Here is a 21,049-nt window from a genome sequence, read left to right as displayed (position 1 = left end):
TGACTCTGTGACATTGGCTTCTTACGCTCAAACATTTCCTTTACAGACACCTGACTGTGGGCAGATGAGATGGAACTGCTCAAGGTGAGAGGCGGAGTGGCGGGTGGTTGAGAGGGGGCAAGGAGGACAGCAGTGGTTGACGTGGCTGAAGATGCTGGACCAGGAGGAGGATGGTGGCTCTGAGCTTGTGTGCTGCTTCTACTCGTCATCATGTGTTGATCCCATAGGCGTTTGTGATGTGCGATCATGTGCCTTCGCAAAGCAGTTGTACCTAGGTGGGTGTTGGATTTCCCACGACTCAGTTTGTTTTGGCACAGGTTGCAAATGGCATCACTGTTGTCAGAGGCAGACACACAAAAAAAATGCCACACTGCTGAGCTTTGCAATGACGGCATTCTGGTGGTGGCAACAGCATGCGTTGATTGGCGTGCTGTCTGGCTGACCCCGGGTGCCGATACATGCTGTCTGACTGTGCCACTAGCTCCTTGCGACAACCTCCCCCTGCTTTCAACTCGTCTCCTCCTTCTCTCTGTCTCCCCTTCTGAACTTTCCCCCTCTTCTTCTTCTCTTCTTGCAGGCACCCACGTGGCATTCACGGACACATCGTCATCATCAACCACTTCACTTGTATCTGACACCTCAGCAAAGGAAGCAGCAGCGGGTACAACATCATCATCATCATCACACTGTACGTCCATGTGTGTAATGCTGCCTGACTGAGACATATCCCTGTTATCTACATTTCCTGGCAATAATGGTTGCGCATCACAAATTTCATCCAACTGATGTGTTGATCTGAGGGATCAAGTGAAGCGGCTGTGGTGGCTGTGGTGGCTGTGGTGTTAGTGGTGGTGGTGGCGGCGGGGGGGGGGAGAGTGGTAACTTGAGAGCAGGTGACCAAAGCTGAGCTAGAGGAGGATGGTACGTCAAGGTTCTTAGCGGAAGCTGTTGAAGATTGGGTGTCCTGTGTAAGCCAGTCAACTATTTTCTCTGAATTTTTGGGGTTTAGGGTATGTGGCCTCTGAACACTGGGCATTATTCCAGGGCCAGTGGAAATCACAGCACCACAAACACGACGGCCCCTGCGGCGTGGCCTGCCTCTGCGTTTTTTTTTTTTAAGTGTTACTATGCGTGCAAGGTACTGTGCCACCCTATATAAGTGGTGGGCAGTGGGCACAGTACAGTCTGTGTGGGCCTGACACACACGGGCTTGCAAATGTGATTATATCACAGAAAAATTTTCAATAGAACTTTTTTTTATCTGCAAGGTATTTGAGTGAATGACACCCTGTAACGGTATGAGTGCAGGCCTAGCCACTAGCCAGTGGGCACAATACAGTATGTGTGAGCCTTACGCACACGGGCTTGCAAATTTGATTAGATCACAGAAAATTTTAAATATAATTTTTTTTTTCTGCAAGGTATTTGAGTGAATGACACCCTGTAACAATATGAGTGCAGGCCTAGCCCATAGCCAGTGGGCACAATACAGTATGTGTTGGCCTGACACACACGGGCTTGCAAATGTGATTAGATCACAGAAAAATGTTAAATATAATTTTTTTTTCTGCAAGGTATTTGAGTGAATGACACCCTGTAACGGTATGAGTGGAGGCCTAGCCACTAGCCAGTGGGCACAATACAGTGTGTTGGCCTGACGCACACGGGCTTGCAAATGTGATTAGATCACAGAAAATAGTTTTTTTTTTTCTGCAAGGTATTTGAGTGAATAACACCCTAACTGTATGAGTGCAGGACTATCTGCTAGCCAGTGGGCACAATACAATATGTGTGGGCCTGACGCACAGAGGCTTGCATATGTGATTAGATCACAGAAAATTTTTAAATATATATTTTTTTTCTGCAAGGTATTTGAGTGAATGAGATTTATTTTTTATCTGCGAGATATTTTCTGTCACACCCTGTATGAATGGTGTGCACTGTGCACACAGTGCTGTCTATGACTGAGCCTGCAGCCTCTCACACACGGGCAGCCAGGCAACTGCAATATATATAAAAAAAAAAAAAAGCACACTGATGTACCAGCCCTGAAAAGGGCTTTTTGGGGTGCTGTCAGGACGCTGTCCTTACAGCAGATGAGTCTGTGGACACAGAACAATGCCCTAGCTAACGCTTTCCCTATTGAATCAGCAGCAGCTACACTCTCCCTCCTCTCACTGTGAATGCAGTTTCCGAATGAATCTAAAATGGATGCTGTCCAGGAGGTGGGAGGGTCTGGGAGGGAGGGTCTGCTGCTGATTGGCTGGAATGTGTCGGCTGACTGTGAGGTACAGGGTCAAAGTTTACTCAATGATGATGTATAGGGGGCGGACCGAACATCGCATATATTCGCCCGCAGCGGCAAACGCGAACAAGCTATGTTCGCCGGCGAATAGTTCGGGACATCACTAATGGTGTGTTCAATAAAAACATGGTAACATTTAATTCTTTGTGTGTTATTAGTTTAAGCAGACTGTGATTGTCTATTGTTGTGACTTAGATGAAGATCATATCACATTTTTTTACCAATTTGTGCAGAAATCCATATAATTCCAAAGCGTTCACATACTTTTTCTTGCAACTGTATATAACTTAGGTATACCAAGACTTGGCCCCTAAAGTGTTCAGGCTGTATTGTATTGGTTGGCACATTGTCACCGGAATAATAAAGGCTTCCATCTTATTAGTATTGAATTGCATTTACAGCTGATGTAGGAATAAGTAAATGTAGGAATTAATAAATAACTGAAAAACCATAAGTCACCCTGCAGTCTCTCTGCACTCTCCCTGAACTCTCCTTCTCCAATATTCTTCTATTAATCATTTTCAGCAACACTGTCCCTAGTGCATGAGCGCTTGCCACGTCTCGTCCTATGCTCAGCTCACAGGACAATGGCGGAAACCACAAAGGATTATGGTTTTATAGGGCTGTGACATGACAGGGGATGGCTGCCTGTAAATTGGCTGGCTGCATAGCATTAAGGGTGATCTCGCATTCTTTGGCTTCTTACGTTCACTTGGTAACACATGCAGCCGCCATTTTAGGAAAAACTGATTTGTTACCAGGAAGCACAAGGTAATATGGATTTTACACTACTCAACACTACTGACAGCTAATGAAAACTCCAAAGTCACTATCTCAGAAAATAGAAAAAGTTCTATATTGTAGATTCATGGTGTCACACTCTAATCAGCTAATCAACACAGAACACCAGTTGTTCAGCAGACAAGGAAGTTAAAGGGCTTCTGTCACCCCCCAAACAGCAATTTTCAGTATTGGACTTAATATAATTGCTAATGTATGCAGAGTCAATATATACCCCTCTTACCTCTGGCTGTGCTTTAAATTCTTTAAAAATAGTACTTTTGTGATATGCAAATTTCTTCACTACCATCAAGTTGGGCGGTTACTTGCTGGTAGTTGCCGAATCCTCGGTCTAAAAAAACACCCCCTCCTCCACTTGATTGACAGGGCCAGCGAGCGCTCTCCTCCTTCCGCTGGCCCTGTCTGCAGCTGAAATCTCACGCCTGCGCTGTACCAGTCCTCATTCGGCACAGGCGCTCTGAGAGAAGGACGCTCGCTTGGCTGCTCCTTCCTCAGTGCGCCTGCGTCGATGACGTCAGCCCTACACCAGGAAGAGAAGACACCGGCATCACTGGTAAGGAGGCGGAGAGTCCGGTAACGTCGCTGGATGCTTGATTCAGGTAAGTATTTGCATAATAAGCATGCAGCCACTACAACCACCAACGATATGAGGTGCCATAATTTTACAAAAGTATATTTAGACACACTATGCCACTGACGCTTATGAATAATATACCTATAATTAATAAACATACATATATGTTATATATATATATATATATATATATATGTGTATATATATATATATATGTATATATCACACATATATAAATATATGTATATATATATATATATATCACATATATTTATTCATTTTATATATATATATATATATATATATTAATTATGGGTATATTATTAATAAGCGTTGGTGGTATAGTGTGTCTAAATATACTTTTTGTAATATAATGGCACCCCATTTCGTTGGTGGTTGTAGTGGCTGCATGCTTATTAGGCAAATACTTACCTGAATCAAGCATCCAGCAACGTCACCGGACTCTCCGCCTCCTTACCAGCGATGTCGGCGTCTTCTTTTCCGGGTGTAGGGCTGACGTCATCAGCGCAGACGCACTGAGGAAGGAGCAGCCAAGAGAGCGTCTTTCTCTCAGAGCGCCTGCGCTGAATGAGGACCAGTACGGCGCAGGCGCGGGATTTCAGCTGTAGACAGGGCCAGCGGAAGGAGTAGAGCGCTCGCTGGCCCTGTCAATCAAGTGGAGGAGGGGGTGTTTTTTTAGACCGAGGATTCGGCGGCTACCAGCAAGTAACCGCCCAACTTGATGGTAGTGAAGAAATTTGCATATCACGAAAGTACTATTTTTAAAGAATTTAAAGCACAGCCAGATGTAAGAGGGGTATATATGGACTCTGCATACATTAGCAATTATATTAAGTCCAATACTGAAAATTGCTGTTTGGGGGGTGACAGAAGCCCTTTAAGCCACAAAAATTTATGGATAAAAAAAGTTGGCTGTTTACAGAGTGCTATATCCAAGGATATAAATGGAAAGTTGAGTGGAAGGAAAATGTGTGCAAGAAATGCAGTATGGTGCACAATAGTTTTGAGCACAAATATTCTAATAGCAAATTTTTATCGTGAATATCGCCACTTCGAGAATTTGCGAATATTTAGAATATAGTGCTATATATTCGTTATATCGATTAACAATTTTTTTCCATCTGAACACGATTCCTCTCTGCTTCTTGCCAATGAGAAGCAATGTCAAGTTCACAACAATACTTAGTGCACCAAACAATAAATCTGTAGTCAGACCTGCTAAAATGTGAAGTTGCGAAAAAATATTTTAATCACTGCCGATTAGCGCAATTGCAAATATATTGGAGCACTTGACTCTATCTGCATATAAAGCTATTCTAATGTTCTACCGTGCCAACCATTTTCTCCAGACTCAGGAAAATTATACTAGCTTGAAAAATGTAGCCAAAGTGACCCACGCCTTTACTTCGCGTTACAAATTCGCATTACGCAATTTTTTCATTGCTGATTTTTTACATTCAATAAAATCTAGAATTCTCGAAATTCACAAATATATGATAAATATTCTACTAAATATTAGTAAAATATTGAAAATTCGAATATAGCCCCTGCCGCTCATCACTAGTGCATAAGAAGCAGCAATAACCACAGATTTGAAAGGATTGTTAGGAAAGTGCTACTGAAGAGCCTTCACAAGGATTATCTCAAGGGCTGGACTATGGCTGGAGTCAGTGCTTCAATAGCCACCACAAACAAGTCTATCCAGGACATGGGCTACAACTGTCACATTCCTTGTGTTTAGCAACTCATGACCCAATGACAATGACAAATTCCTGTTTTCCGATGAAAGTAAATTTCAAAATCAAGGTCCCAAATTCTGGAGGAAGAGTAGAGAGGCACACAATCAAAGTTGCTTGAGGTCCAGTGTGTAGCTTCCAGTCACTGATGGTCAGTGCAGCTGTCTAGCAGTAAATTTTAGAGAACGTCATGCTTAACTCTACTAGAAAGCTTTATGGAGATTCAAATTTCATTTTCAAGCAGGACTTGGTACTTGCCCACACTGCCAAAAGTAACAATATCTGGTTTAGTTACCACGGTATCACTGTGCTTGATTGACTAGCAAACTCGCCTGACCTAAACCCCATAGAGAATCTATGGGGTATTGTCAACAGGAACATGAGATACACCGGACCCAATAATGCAGAAGAGCTAAAGGCTGCTATCAAAGCAACCTGTGCTTCCATAACACCTCAACAGTGCCACAGGCTTATTACCCCCATGCCATGCCATATTGATGCAGTAATTCATGCAAAAGAAGCCCCAACCATATACTGTACATACCTTTCAGTAGGCAAACTTTTCTGTATTAAACAAACATTTTTTTAATTGGTCTTATATAATACTGTCATTTTCTGAGACTTTTGGGTTTTCATTAACTGTAAGCCATAATCATCAAGATTAAATGAAATAAGCATTTAAAATAGATCTCTCTGTTTATAATGAATCTATAGTGTATATGAGTTTCAGTTTTTGAATTGAATTACTGAAATAAATTAAATTTTCAAAGATATTCTAATTTATTGAGATTCACCTGTGTATAATATATACAGAACAGGCAAATCCAATTATAGGCCTCACGCATGTTAACAAATGTTCTCAGCCAGTGTCATACCCAAAAATAGACTGATCTAAAAGATGCTTTAAAAATGTAATAAAGGACCACCTAGATTTATTGGTTTATAAATGGAATACAATCATTTTTGCTTTGTCTTCCTCCATAGCCACATGTCCTAGTTTTTAAAATATTGTATGAAACAGATCTATTGCCTTTCTGCTTATTCATTTTAGAAGAAATTTAATTGTACGTTACTATAAATTGTAATTTACAGTACTTAAACACATTAATGGTATTATTAGAGGTTAGCTATTTGCTTGTACTGACATGGTGTACACTAGAGAAGAAGACAAGACGTATGATGCTTCTGTAGCGCATGCTCAGTACTTATGTACTATATTAAAAATGCTGATTATAATTTTCAAGCTGAAATCAAGTCTAATTTGGAATTGCAGTTTACTTGACACATGAAATAAAACTATGCTTTCATCAATTCATAATATAAATATGTAACAGCCATATGACCATTTTTCAAGAAGAACTAAGATATCTCTGAAATAATTCATGAATTTTCAATGCAGTATCTTACATCTGAATGAATTTTAACTAAGTGCGCACTCATATTTTATTCTTCCTGAACCAACATGTATATATGATAAATCTAATCCCTAGTAAATAAACCATTTGAATGGGTCAAAACTTTCTAAAACAACCAATCGATTATACCAGTGGCATTTTTTTTAATTTCCTTATACATAACTCCTCCAAGATACTAACCTATCCCTACTTAAAAACACTATACAATCACCTATTTGACACATAAAACTCCATATACTATATGTAATAATATCAAGCCAAGTACAGAAAATTATGCAGATAGGATCTACACCTTTGCTGGACTTTTTTTGCTATATTACATTTTTATGTGTCAAAGATATTAGGTACAAAATGGAAACACCTGTGGTACAATGTCCAAAAAAGTGTGGACCACATACAGTATAACCATGCAGAATAACAACACATATACAGATATACAGCATAATAACCATTATAAGCATATATCAAACACAAACACCACCACTTAGACTTGAAGCTGTCATCTTAAGGCTCTTTGTACCTGACCTTTCCTCAGAGTAGAACTTTGAATTGGGCAGAAGACTAGCATCATACACTACTCTGAAGATCGACTGAGTCTGTGGTGGAAGAAAGAATATATGTCAGATAGCCTCTTGCCTATTTGCATTATTTACATTATTATATCTGTGATATTAAAAATACATATGATCTTCTTTTGTCCTAAAAAATGCCCAGTTCAACCTCAATGTTGAACTTTTCTGAAGTCATTAGGGGGATCTAGACACTGGTACATAGTGTGTTATACACCAATGTTTTTCATTTTGTAGTCTTTTTTTATACACAGTCACTCTCTTCTGAAATTAATAGAACATGTCATAAAAGAAATTATTTTTATTACGTTTCAAACGTAATACAAATTACGTTTTTTAAATTTACAGCCTGAGGTTTTTCAACTTACTGAGTATATTTGCTGTGTTTTCTGTCACTATATCTGTATCTGGTCCATGAAAAAATTCTGAAGCAACACACCGACCCTTTTCTCGACCTGCAATAAATACAGTTAAATAATCATTAGTCACAGAAATCACTAGGAAGAACTAAACCACTTGCCATATAGAACCAATAACTGTCTATCTTTTATTTACCTTGGATTACATGGCATGAGTAGGACAGCATGCAGTGTTATTTAGCCCTTAAAAAAGACAATGTTAGAACCACAGCAGGTTCGCACAGTAAGTCAGTGGGGTTCATTGTCATTGACTATGCATTATAAACATAAACCATATTGCAAATGAGAACAGAAACTAAGAAAGCTAAAGTTTGGTCAGCTCTCCTATCAAACAATTTTGATACATTTCCCCCCATTTAGGAGTGTATTTAGGTGAATGGTATTCTACTTTTGACACATTCTGCATATGAATATTCCTACCTTCAAGGTCTATTTATATTGATAGATAGTCAGGGCTTGGATTAGGGTTGTCTAGGAGGTGACCTGTTTCTTCCCTAGTTTCAAGGCCCAGTTACTGTTCCTCTTCCTCCTGTGTTCAGTGTGGAGTCCCTCCCCCCCCCCCCCACTCTGATCGTGAAATGATCTACCACTATAAAAACCGCCATTTCGTTCAGGTCAGTACAGCTATGGTTCCTATGTCTACACTGGTCGAACAGCTGCAAGGACTGTCATTGGAGGTAGCTGACCTCCGTGCGACAGTTTTACGGAATTAGAGACCAGAGACGGCTGGTTCCGATGGTGGGTACCAGGCCTGCCCTGAACCTAAGGTTGCGCTCCTGGACAGATTTTCTGTGGGTAGTGACAATTTCATTCGGTTCAGGGAATCATGTAAGTTGTACTTTAAGCCATAGAGTCCATACTCTTCTGGAGATGAGTGTCAACATGTAGGTAAGATCATTTCTTTGCTGAAGGATGATGCACAGTCTTGGTCTTTTTCTTGACCGGATCACCATCCCTCTAGTCGGTAGATGCATTTTTTAGAGCCTTGGGTCTTATTTATGATGACCCGGATCGGATTTTTCAGGCTGAGACCAAGTTACGTGGTTTATGGCAGGGAGAGCTCTCAGCAGAAATCTATTACTCTGAACTTAGGAGATGGGCTACGGATACGGAGTGGAATGATCCTGCTCTCCATAGCCAGTTCTGTCAGGGTCTATCTGAGAGGCTGCAGGACGTGTTGGACTTTCATGAAAAAGCTGAGTTATTGGAAGCAGCTATGTCCCTTGCTGTACATCTGGATAGATGCCTGAGGGGAAGGTCTAAGGGTCCTCACCCTCAGGATGCACTGTAAAATAAGGTAGCGGCTTCCTTTGACACTTTTGGTAAAGAGACACCTGTGGTTACGCCTTGTAAGGAGCCTATGCAGTTGGGGGGAGCTACTCCTGGGACTGCTGGTAAGAGCTCTGGTCATATAAAGGGAGTCTGTTTTTGTTGTGGAAAAAGGGGACATTTCGTGAATATTTGTCAGTACATTCAGTGCCAAGGTGCAAACAAAAGAAAAACGTGTAATCCCAAAATTACTATTGGTGGTGTGTGTGTGTGGGGGAAGGGGGGGGGGCTGGAAAATGTACTTTTGTCATTTACTGGTAGTACCCGATTTCTCCTGTATGCCGAGGTGGCTCTGGAGTCCAAAACTGTGGAAATCGAGGTATTTATTGACAGTGGGGCTGGGGTTAACCTGATTGATGGACAGTTTGTTTGTATTCATGGGTTGACTACTATTGCACTAGAGAGAAGCATTTCTGTCTTTGCAATTGATTCTGCACCGTCGCAGGTGGTAAATGACTTCTATTTAAGTGTGGATGATTTCCATCAGGAATCTGTCTCATGTTACGTGTTGAAGAGTCTGCCTGCACCGATGGTTTTGGGTTTGCCATGGTTAAGCAAACATAACCCTATCATCGGCTGGCAAGCGAAACATATTCTCGATTGGAGTGATTTTTGCATGGACAACTGTCTCAATGCATCTTTCTCTGTGGTCACCACTAAAACTGTACCCTCGTTAATTTCCGAATTTTCTGATGTGTTTTCTGAGCGTGGTAACCAGGAGTTACCCCCGCATCGGTAGTATGATTGTCCCATCAATCTTATTCCTGGAGCTAAACTGCCCAAATCTCGGTTGTATAGTCTTTCAGAGCCCGAAAGAAAGGCTATGTGGGAGTAGATCACTGAGAGCTTGGCGAAGGGTCATATCAGACCATCCAAATCCTCAGTGGCGGTACCCTTAGACCATGTCTGGACTTTCGTGAGCTCAACCGTATTTCCTTCCATGATCCGTACCCCCTTTCTTTTGATTTCGGATTTGTTTGATCAAATTGTCGGTGCCAAGGTGTTCTCTAAATTGGATCTGAGAGGGGGACGAATAGAAGATGGCCTTTAATACCCCTGAGGGTAATTTTGAGAATCTGGTCATGCCTTTTGGGTTAACCTATGCTCCAGTGGACTTTCAACACTTTATTAATGATATCATCATCTGGTGGGGAGGTTTGCTGTTGTATATCTGGATGACATACTAATTTATTCTCCAGACATGGAGACTCATCAGGATCATATGAGACAGGTATTACAGATCCTACCATAGATTGTATGCGAAGATGGAAAAAAAGTGTTTTTGCTGTTCAGGAAGTGCAATTCCTGTGTTACCTACTCTCATCCTCAGGTTTTCGTATGGATCCCGAGAAAGTCTGTGCGGTGTTGGACTGGGGTCGAGCCGAAAATCGAAAAGCACTGATGCGTTTTTTGGGATTCACCAACTACTACCGTAAATTATTCTTGAACTATTCAACTGTGGTTAAACCTTTAACAGACATGACTAGGAAGGGGGTAAATTTCTCTGTTTGGTCTGAGGCAGCATTACAAGTCTTTTCTGCTGTAAAGGAATGTTTTGCTTCAGCTCCTATTCTGGTGCAACTGGATGTGTTTCAGCCATTCATTGTAGAGTTTGACGCATCTGAGGTAGGGGTGGGAGCAGTTTTGTCGCAAGGTCCTTCACCTAGTAAATGGCACCCATGTGCTTTTTTCTCTAAAAAACTCTTGAGTGCTGAAATAAATTATAACGTGGGTAATAGGGAATTGCTGGCCATTTAGTTGGCTTTTGAAGAATGGCGCCATTAGTTTGAAGGAGCAATTCATTTTATTACGGTAATTATTGATCACAAAAATCTGGCTTACCTTGAATCGGCTAAACGACTGAATCTAAGGCAGGCCAGATGGTTGCTGTTTTTCACCAAATTTAACTTTATTGTCACCTACCGCCCTGGAGTTAAGAACGTCAAGGCGGATGCTTTATCGCGCAGCTTTCCTGGGGGGTTGATTCTAAAGATCCTAGTCCTATTTTATCTGAAGGGGTAGTCATATTTGCCCTATATCCTGATCTTGAGGCTAAGGTGTCGGAGGCCCAAGAGGATGCACCGGACTCTTGTCCTCCAGGGAAATTGTTTGTTCCTTCAGACTTACGTCACAAGGTATTTGAGGAACATCACTGTACTGTATTGGCTGGACACCCTGGCAGTAGATGCACTGTTGATCTCATCTCGCAAAGATTTTGGTGGCCATGTGTCAGCCTGTTGTACCTGTGCTCATGCTAAGGTGACACATACTTGTCCTTCTGGATCGCTTCTTCCATTACCCATCCCGTCCAGACCTTGGAAGCTTTTGTGCATGGACTTTATCACGGATTTACTGAATTCTTCTGGAAAAACTGTGATCCTGGTGGTAGTTGATTGGTTTAGCAAATTGGCACATTTTATAGCATTGCCTGCTCTACCTTATGCCAAAACTCAATAACATCGTGAAACTACATGGCATTATCTCTGATGTGGTATCTGATTAGGGGACTCAGTTTGTTTCCAGATTCTAGATAGCATTCTGTACTGGACTGGGGGTACAATTGTCCTTTTCTTTGGCTTTTCATGCTCAGTCGTACTGACAGACAGAACACACAAATCAGAATCTGGAGACTTACTTAAGATGTTTTGTTTCGGAGAATCAGGAGGAGTGGTCTTAATTCTTGTCGTTAGCTGAGTTTGTCATTAATAACTGTAGACAGGAGCCGTTTTTTGAGGCATATGGATTCCATCCGCAGTTTGGCACATTTTCTGGTTCTCAAAACTTCCAGTATTCCTGAGGAGGCACTATTTTCCTCTTCTTTGTCTTTGATTTGACAGAAAATTGAGAATAACCTGAAAAAAATGGGCAACAGGTATTAGCGTGTGGCTGACAGGAGACATATGAATGGTCCGGACCTGAGAGTGGGTGATTCTGTGTGACTGTCCACAAGAAACATTAAGCTTAAGGTACCTTCTTGGAAGTTGGGCCCAAGATTTATTGGTTCATATAAGATCACTGCCATTGTTAACCCTGTAGCCTTCTGTCTTGAACTTCCTCAGGCTTTGAAAATTCATAACGTATTTCATAAGTCGTTGTTGAAGAAATGTGTCGAACCTGTTGAGCCGACCTCCTTGCCTCCTGCTTCTGTCATGGTGGATGGTATTTAGAATTTCAAATCCGCAGGATTGTGAACTCTCCGTAGATCCTTCCAGTATCTCGTCCACTGGAAGGGTTACGGATCAGAGGAGAGTATGTGGTTTCCAACGGCCGATGTTAATGCGAATCGTTTGGTGAAGGCCTTTCACAGAGCCCATCCTGACAAGGTCGGTCCTTGGTGCTCGGAAGTCACCAGTAGAAGGGAGGTACTATCACAGTCCCTCAGGTGACTGGTGTCAGGAGACCATAGAGACTGGCTGAGCATGGAGGAATCTAACTACCTCCTTGATTTCTCTTTATTCAGTGTTGATAGGATTAATGACCACTTCCTTTTTCTCAGCTGTTGCTCAGTAGTCATCACTTCAACCCTTTATAGTCTGACCCCTCCCTCCTGACTATGCGGTAGATAGCTTCATTTGGGTCTGGCTGAGCTGGTGTGAGGTCTTCTCTGGTTTTCCTGTTCTTCCATCTCTACAGAAGTTAAGCGTTGCGTTTGTTTGTATTTGTTATATTCCTTGTTATTGTATCTGGGCCTGAGACAGAGACTTCCATTTGTCCATCTGCTGAGGAGGAATAGGTTGTATCTGGTCCTAAACTTATTCCAGGGCCTTTTAGAGAAATCAGGGCCTAGGTATCCTGCATATGAATATTCCTACTTTTAAGGTCTATTCATATTGATAGGTAGTCAGGGCCCGGATTAGGGTTGTATAGGAGGCGACCTGTTTCTTCCCTAGTTTCCAGGCCCTGTTACTGTTCCTTTTCCCTCCTGTGTTCAGTGTGGAGTTTCCCCCCCACACTGATCGTGACAATAGGTTTAAGTGGACAGGGCACATGCAAAGGTTACAACTTACGGGAGGTGCCAAGGGCTGATTACAAAGAAAGACCTCTGAGGGAAAAGGAGCAGTATTTATGAATTGTATTTGAAATGATAAAGGAACAATAAGTTTTTTTAAAACCTTTAAAAGGGACTTGAGGGGAATGTGAGACCCAATTCCATTAGCACCTAGAGAGAATTGTACTTCTGCTTGGTTCATTGATATTACTCCTTTGGATGACGGGTTATTCCAGAAACCACAAGAAATGAAAATGTATAAGTTATAAACACTGAAAAACAAAAACCTACCATCACAGAAAGCAGCCATTTTCATCTATTTATACAGGTATTCTTTGCAAATCACAAAGAGCGTATTCAAACACATTAGAGTAGAACAGTAGCAAATTTTGTTGTATGTGCAAGTTTGTAGCAAAATGTGTGACTTTTTAACTTTTTCCCACACAATTGTCACTTTACCAACATAGGGAGTGGGAAGGAAGAGGTGGGCCCTGGGCAAAACCTCTGCAGTCCAACTCATATAACAACATGTGCCCAGAAAGCTGATACATTACACCAGAAATCTTCTGCTGGTGTAAATTTCTGTTGTGGCACACAAATATGGAACACATTTATTAAGACAGGAAAAACATGGATAGATCCAGCACTCATATAAAAAACGAATTTCTTTAATTACTCAGAACATAGTTGAAAAATATTAAAACCATTGTTGCTTAACCATTTTGGGCATGCATGTAACAATACACTAACACTATGATGCAAGCACATTCAGGTATACACAATGGAACAAATTTACTAATATGATGGCATCTAGACCTCTTCATAAAATATGTTAATATTCAAGAAGTAGAATGCCATAATTTTAGCTTTTTAGAACAGCAAAATACATTGTAATTATTCCAGTAAATAATGGCCCAAAGTCACATGGGTGGATGGCAACATTTTCTGCACTTCTGATGTATAATGTTGCATTAAGTTTTTGAGCTATAAATGCACTGTGCCTTGCTTGCTAGCTTCTGTTGTAAAACTTGAAAAAGGGGGCGGCTTAACAGAAAGGACATGACTTTAGATGCAAAACAAACAAAATTTAGATGCAAACACACATATTAGGTGTATTTCTGGTGCAGATTGTGGCGCAAAGGTTAGTTTCCCCTCAATCTCCAACTTTTCACTGCTCATGCTAGGTCTAAAATAGAAGTTGTAGCGTGGGCAGGGAAGGGGACGGGCCAGCAGGCCCATCTCAGTAACCATTTTCTATGCATGTTTTAGGTGTAGAAAATTTAAGCCAGCAAGAAAGGCTGGTTCCTCTACATAACTTTGGTGGATCCACTGTCCTCTAAAGGGCTTCTTAAGACCGTTGCCTAAAATGTTGGTCTTAATAAATTACCCCCATCGTTTTGGTGCAAAGTAAGCCAACCAATAGTTGGAGTAAAGCCTGACAAATGGGCATATACGTTCACCAAGTTCATCACACAGTGATATATTTGGCACTATAGATTGACGTCCTATACTGTTTACTAGAGATGAGCAAAGTTTTGAAAAAATTTATTTGGCAGCTTTGCAGAATTTTCACAAGAAGTTCCATTTGTAGTAAATTAATTTGTCACAAATTGCTATGTTAAAACCCTATTCAGCCCCTGTTAAAAACAGTAATATGCTAGTACACTATGGCCTTTTAAAAAAAAAAAATCACCTCATCCACTTGCTTGTACCAAGGCACCTCTCTTGAGTGATGATGTCACCACGTGATCACGCTGGGAGCACGCTGTCATCACACTCAGTGTCCTTCGACAGGTCTTTTTCACTCAAGAAAGGAGCAGGCTGCCTCTGTGTGAGTAAGTGGATGAGGTGAGTATTTTTTTTACCTTTCTTTCTAAGACAACTCCAGCTTCCATTTTAGGAAAATTGATTAAAGGGGCTTATTCGGGTTTCGAGCTGAATTCGGACATATTTTCACCCATGCAGCCCCACCAAGATGAGCAGGGCAAAGGCATTTTCAGGAGATCCGACTCTCCTTAGGGCTACCAGGCGGAGGCTTCCGTCCAGCAATGAGCCCAGTGATGTCGCCGACACTGATGGCGCGAGCTTTAGCGGTGATGTCAGAGCCTATGACATCACCTAACACACTGCTGGGCCGAAGCCTCCACCTAGCAGTGTGCCTAGGTAAACAAACAAGCCCGTGCCCTGCGTGATCCATCTCTAAACCCGGACAACCCCTTTAATTACCACGAAGCGTGAGGAAATTTGGCATTGTGCCAAATCTAATTTTTCCTAAATTTGGATTGAATTCTGCTTCAGATTTTTCAACTAGCTCAACACGACTGTCTATATTTTAAACAGGATTAATTAATTTGCCCCAGTATACTGTATCTTTTTACTTAGCATAGACAAATTATAGTACCAATCCAATAAAGTATTATCCAGATGGTGGATTATCATTTTTAATGGGTTACTAAAAATTAATCTTTTGGAAGCATGATCCTCTTGGAAATAGGACATAGGAAAATAAATCTTGATAAAAGATTTTGATATCATACAAAGTGATGGCATAGCACCAGGATATGTCATCATTTAGTGATCAGTGGGGGTCTGACTGATGGAAGCCACACCAATCCTGAGAAGAAAGGGGTACAATGCTGGTTTATAGCCACTCTCCTTGTTAATTTTTTGCTGGGCACACTAACTCACCCTGTCACCTGTTGAATTGGGCTGTAAGTGCCTCAGTGATGAGAAAACTGTGAGGAGCCCTCATTCTGAGGAAATACATAAAAAATATCTATCATGGGACTTTGTATCATTTTCTATTGAAATAATGAAAATGTATTTTACTATACAAAAGAGCTAAAAAAATAGGTGTCCAATTCTTGTTAAGCACTATGTGAACTATTCCTTAAAGGGGGTTACCACACTTATCCGCTGGATATGTCATAAATGTCTGACAGATGTGAACCTTAGATCAGGAACAAGGGCCTCTTGGCCCCATCCTAAAGCTCCTGTGAATGGATAGGTGAACGCACATGTGTGGCCATCTCTATTCAGTTCTATGAGAGTTGCTAAATCAGTCAAGGAGAAGCCTGTATTCAACAATTTGAAATCTATAGTTTGGTACATTTTAATAGCATAGAAATAACCATATAAGCTCAGTATAAATTCCTGCAGATAAATAAGCTTCCTTATCTTATGTCAGATGTCTTTTTTTGATGTGATGGGGATCTTATGACATTGTTACTCACATAGGCCCATGACAATTTCAATAGCTTGCTCGTTGTTAATTTGCCATATGTCCATTTTGCAGCCCCCTCATTATCCTAATTTAACTGTGCGCTATTGTGATGCATTCAGCATCCAGCCCATAAAACCCCTGACATATTAATACGTGATACAGATCTGTCAGAGAGCTACTGCATGGTCGATTGAAGCAAGGAAATAACAGCACGCACTGCACTGCAGCTTTCAATGCTGCAATGCTCACTATTCAGAGGCTGGATGACTTTGATATGTGAGATTAAATAATTACCAGCTCAGCCAGCATTTTTTATCTCTGTCAATTTCTTCACCATTAAAGCTGCTATTGTCAGTGTCCCCCACAAACAGCAAATTACAACTCCAAACAGCATCATACTGCATTATGCACCATCTTAAGGATGGATAAGAAGAGCTTAAAAACCTAGGAAATCAATATTGATGGGTAATTTTGCCTCTAGTTGAATAGACTTTGAATGTTTTTTCAGGGAGTAGAATACTGATTTCCTATTCTTCAGGATAGGTTATCAGTATTTAATCATGGGTGTCCGATTGCTGGCACCCTCATCGACCGGCCATTTCAAGAGGTAGCGGTGCTCCGGCAGGAATGAGATTGAGATTGTGAGATGAGATTGTGCCGTGGCTTCTTCAAACAGTTGGTAATCGGAGTGCCAAGAGTTGGATCCCCACTGATCAGATATTGTTGACCTATCCTACAGAATACTGCAGGTTGACTAACCACCCCGTGTTTAACACTAGGCATAATGGGAAACATTTATCCTCCCCTCTGCACCAGAAAAATGGCACCAAACTGTAGCCATACTGCTGTTGTGCCAAATGTTGTGACTTTGAATGTTATACATACTGCTCGCCACTTTTTAAAAGGGGGAGAGGTAAAGACCATTTTGTAAAACACCAGTCTTGATACATCTTTCCGAATATGTTTGATTTTGTTTAATATAAAAGAATAGATCAGAAGACTGAAAGTTATTACACATTAAGTAAAAGCTATTTTTCTGAAATTCCATCCATGAGTGTCCATAGTAAAAAAAGTTGCATAGTTTGTAATGCTGAAAAAACACATAAGTCCATCCAGTTTAGCCTGTTATCCATCTTGAGATAAATAGAGAACAAGTTTGATTTCCCCAAAATTTAAGCTCTTGAGATCTGTAAATTTGTTGTTTTTCAGGATTTCAATGTATTGATGATGGTCTATTAAATTGATTGTTTTCAGTAAACCAGTATGCATGCTGCTTTGGATATTTAGTTAGCTTTTTCTAATATCCATTGATGCTGGGGTATCATAAGTTATCAGGCATGCAGAACATATTTTGTAGCTTGTTCATGGTGTTTTACCATCTAGTAATAACACTGTATACATTATGTTGTCATGTAACATATCTGCTTTGTTCTTCTTGAAATACTTTTTATTTTTCACCAAACATACCCCTGGTGATTGTAGACAAATAGTTTAATCTTTGTTCCATCAGAACACAGCTCATGATGCCAAAGTATGGTACCTCAACTTTATGTTGTGGAATACTTATGTTGGCATATTTTCTTCTGGTGATGCTTGCAGAAATATTATATTCTTTAAGCAATTTTGCACAGCAGAACAATGGTCCTGGTAAATAAATGTTCCTACAAGTCCTTGGTTGTGGTCCGGTGGTTTGCATACCTGACCTATCTACAAGTAGATTTATCAAAGATGTCCATGTTTTTCCAGATCTTGTCTTGGCTACAAATGTTCCCCTTTAAAGTGTTTTCCGAGAATAAAATATTTTTTGGCTTGTCCTTAGGATATGCCATTAGCATTTTATTTGAAGAAAACCCCTTTAAAGGATTAGAAAAAACATGGCCGCTTTCTTCCAAGAACAGTATTCCAACTTCCAAAGGTTTGTGTGGTTTTTCAGCTCAGCCCCAAGAGCAAAGTTAAGGAAGAACAAACAGAACTAATATTAGTTCTTTGCAGTTTTCACTACCTCTGAAGCCATGCACCCATACTATAGAAACAATAAATTCTACATACAATAGTCAATACATGATACATATCCATTATTCACTTGCAGACCTATATGTGCCTAATCATAGGCTTGGACAAACCATTCACTTAGACTATGCATGGCAAAATAGGCGGAGGAAATGTCCTACATGCACTCTTGGCCTTTTTCTACACCCCCTTAAATACACGTTTACTGAGCAAATACAGTATTTGATCATGCTGCCAAATGTTTTTCTAAATCTACCAAGCCCTTTAAAGGCATCAATGGCTGGTTAATGTGAGTTTAACACCATGAGAAAAATGTATCATAAAACTGAAAATAAAGCTCTCAAAATGAAATCACACAGAAAAAAACTTAATATTTGGCTTGATCAACATATCTCCCATGTAAATGAAGTCTCAGAATGTATTCCTTATGTTATACAGCACTGAACTTACCTTCCAAAACCAGAAGGAGCAATCTATAGCTGGAAGAATATTACATCATTTCAAATCCAATCATATTGCTCACTTATGCCACTGGTTTTCCTCCACACCAAGCAGCATAATCCACTCAAGCTAAAAGGTGTCATAGGAAATTGAAGCATCACTTCAAGTGCAATAAACCTATTTGAAATGTCATAGACAACCTCCCCATGTTATCACATTAAATTGCTTATTACTTGCCAAAGTGTCACTCTGTTTGAGGATCTTTACCCTTCCCCATCATAAGCAAATCACAGATACTTTTACCGCTAGATAGTTCAGGCTGACTGGTGACCTGAAAACATTTTCATTTCTAATGTATTCTACTTTTAGCTGATCTTGTGTCCTACTGTTCCTGTTAACATTTTATATTTCTACCGTCCTGTTCAATCTTTGCTTCTGCATTAAAACTTCTATTATCTGAGTGCCTACAAACCCCCTTTGCATAGTATGTTATGTCGCTAGAGAGGGTGCTGATTTAGTAGTCACACCCATATTGTTGTGCCTGACAGGGTCCAAAGGCCACTCTGCTTCATAAGAACTAGTATAGACACTACTATATTCGAATGATACATAGAAATGTAATTTGTGTGAATATTTATATGGAGTGTAGTCAGCAACCAGAAGAAAGCTTAAAGAGGTTCTCCAGGATTAGGGTATTTTTACCTACCTCCCAGAGTATGTAGTACCTATTGAAAAACTCATACTTACCTGCTCCACACCATTTTATTCTGGCTCTCAGACTCAGTTCTGTGATCTTCCAATCCCAGCTCTGTTTACTTCTATCCAGAGTATGGATGTGGTCAAATGTACTGTTGCAGTCAATTGAGTGAAGTGTCTCTAGGTAGCATATCACTGCTGGGTCACATGCCACTTGGGGATACATCACCGCTGAGGCCAGTCATTGGCTGCAGTGATGCATATGACCCCATCCACACCCTAGCCAGAGGTAAACAGACTGGGGACCAGGAGATCACTGAACTGAGCCAGTGCACCAGAACGGAGCTGCTCAAAACAGTCATAATCTTGAAAAAAAACAACAACTTCAAAACGTTTGACCTGAATTGGACAATCCCTACTTCTAAGACAGTAGGCAGATCACAAAGTGACCCCCCCCTGTGGAACCACTTGCAATGAGCTGTGATCAATGGGGAAATCTGGATTATTACAGGCTTACAGTAAGGAAATACACTATTGCACTATATATATATATATATATATATATATATATATATATACAGTATATACCAGAAACCTGGTATTTACCATTACAAGAATATACAGGTAACCATACTAATAATATATAATTCTTGAAACTATGGAAGGTTGCATATGATCATTTTCAGATTCCAATTTGGCTCATGCTTAATAGTTACATAAATGCATTCTTAACATCTTACCAGCCACAAAACACACTCTCCATAGTCCAGCATGTAATGCCATCTTGACTTCAGTAGTTTGGTTTTGAGGTAGGACAATCCCTTCTTCTATGTAAAGCCAGTAGTCAGTGCTGACAGCTATACCAACCAGAAGGAGACCACACGCTCCAAAGACACTACTGAGTAGGGTCAATGCACGACTGCTGCAGTTACTCATCCTAGGGCCTAGGAGGAATCCAATAACTTTTTTTACAGTTACCTGTAGGGAAAAATAAAACAATGTAAATAGCACTAGTAATGCAACTGGTGGTGAAGTTTAACACTTTAATATTTTACACCTCTGGTTACCAGGACAATTTTCACACGTAGACATTTGCAAATGAAACCTAAATACAAAATATTTTTTTAAAAAAAACATAATAACCCTCCCAGACCCATGCATTTTCTGAAAGTAGACCCCCTAGCATGTCAAATACCCCTCAACACATGTCACGTTTTGGTGTAGGAGGGATACACCACACGAGCATAAGAGGGAGGGGGAAAACAGGGAATCGGGTATGAGAACTAGGGAAAAAATATGGACACCTCCTATTAAAACCCTAGCTAAGATCCTGACTGACTACCAGTATGAACAGACCCCAGAGGTAGGTGTATTCATACACAGGAATACCTAGAGTCCTATCTAGCCCTATAAAACCCTGGTAGTAATGGAAGGGACGAGACTACCTGTTCCTCCAAATGGAAGGACGAACAGGAGTCTCCTTCAGGCCTAATACAAACAATAGGGAAAAGCAACAAACATA

General features: G+C 40.6%; 1 protein-coding gene across 2 annotated transcripts in view; it reads right to left on the bottom strand.

Moving 5' to 3' along the window:
* The window catches only part of CACNG7 (calcium voltage-gated channel auxiliary subunit gamma 7), a 62,143-nt gene extending 41,671 nt beyond the window's left edge, over nt 1-20,472 (bottom strand). Inside the window, exons 1-2 of one of the 2 annotated variants that reach the window (XM_044278078.1) lie at nt 20,268-20,472; nt 7,790-7,876 (exon numbers count right to left, since the gene is read on the bottom strand). In XM_044278078.1, the coding sequence (XP_044134013.1) occupies nt 7,790-7,876; nt 20,268-20,463 (283 nt within the window). In that variant the 5' untranslated portion in view covers nt 20,464-20,472. The remainder of the gene's footprint in view (nt 1-7,789; nt 7,877-20,267) is intronic. The other variant, XM_044278077.1, reaches the window with a different exon arrangement.
* Nucleotides 20,473-21,049: the final 577 nt, after the last annotated feature.

The sequence above is a fragment of the Bufo gargarizans genome, chromosome 2, assembly GCF_014858855.1.
Source record: "Bufo gargarizans isolate SCDJY-AF-19 chromosome 2, ASM1485885v1, whole genome shotgun sequence".
In the NCBI taxonomy this organism is placed as follows: Eukaryota; Metazoa; Chordata; class Amphibia; order Anura; family Bufonidae; genus Bufo; species Bufo gargarizans.
Note: the sequence above shows the minus strand (reverse complement) of the source record. Positions and strands in the feature narration are given on the sequence as shown.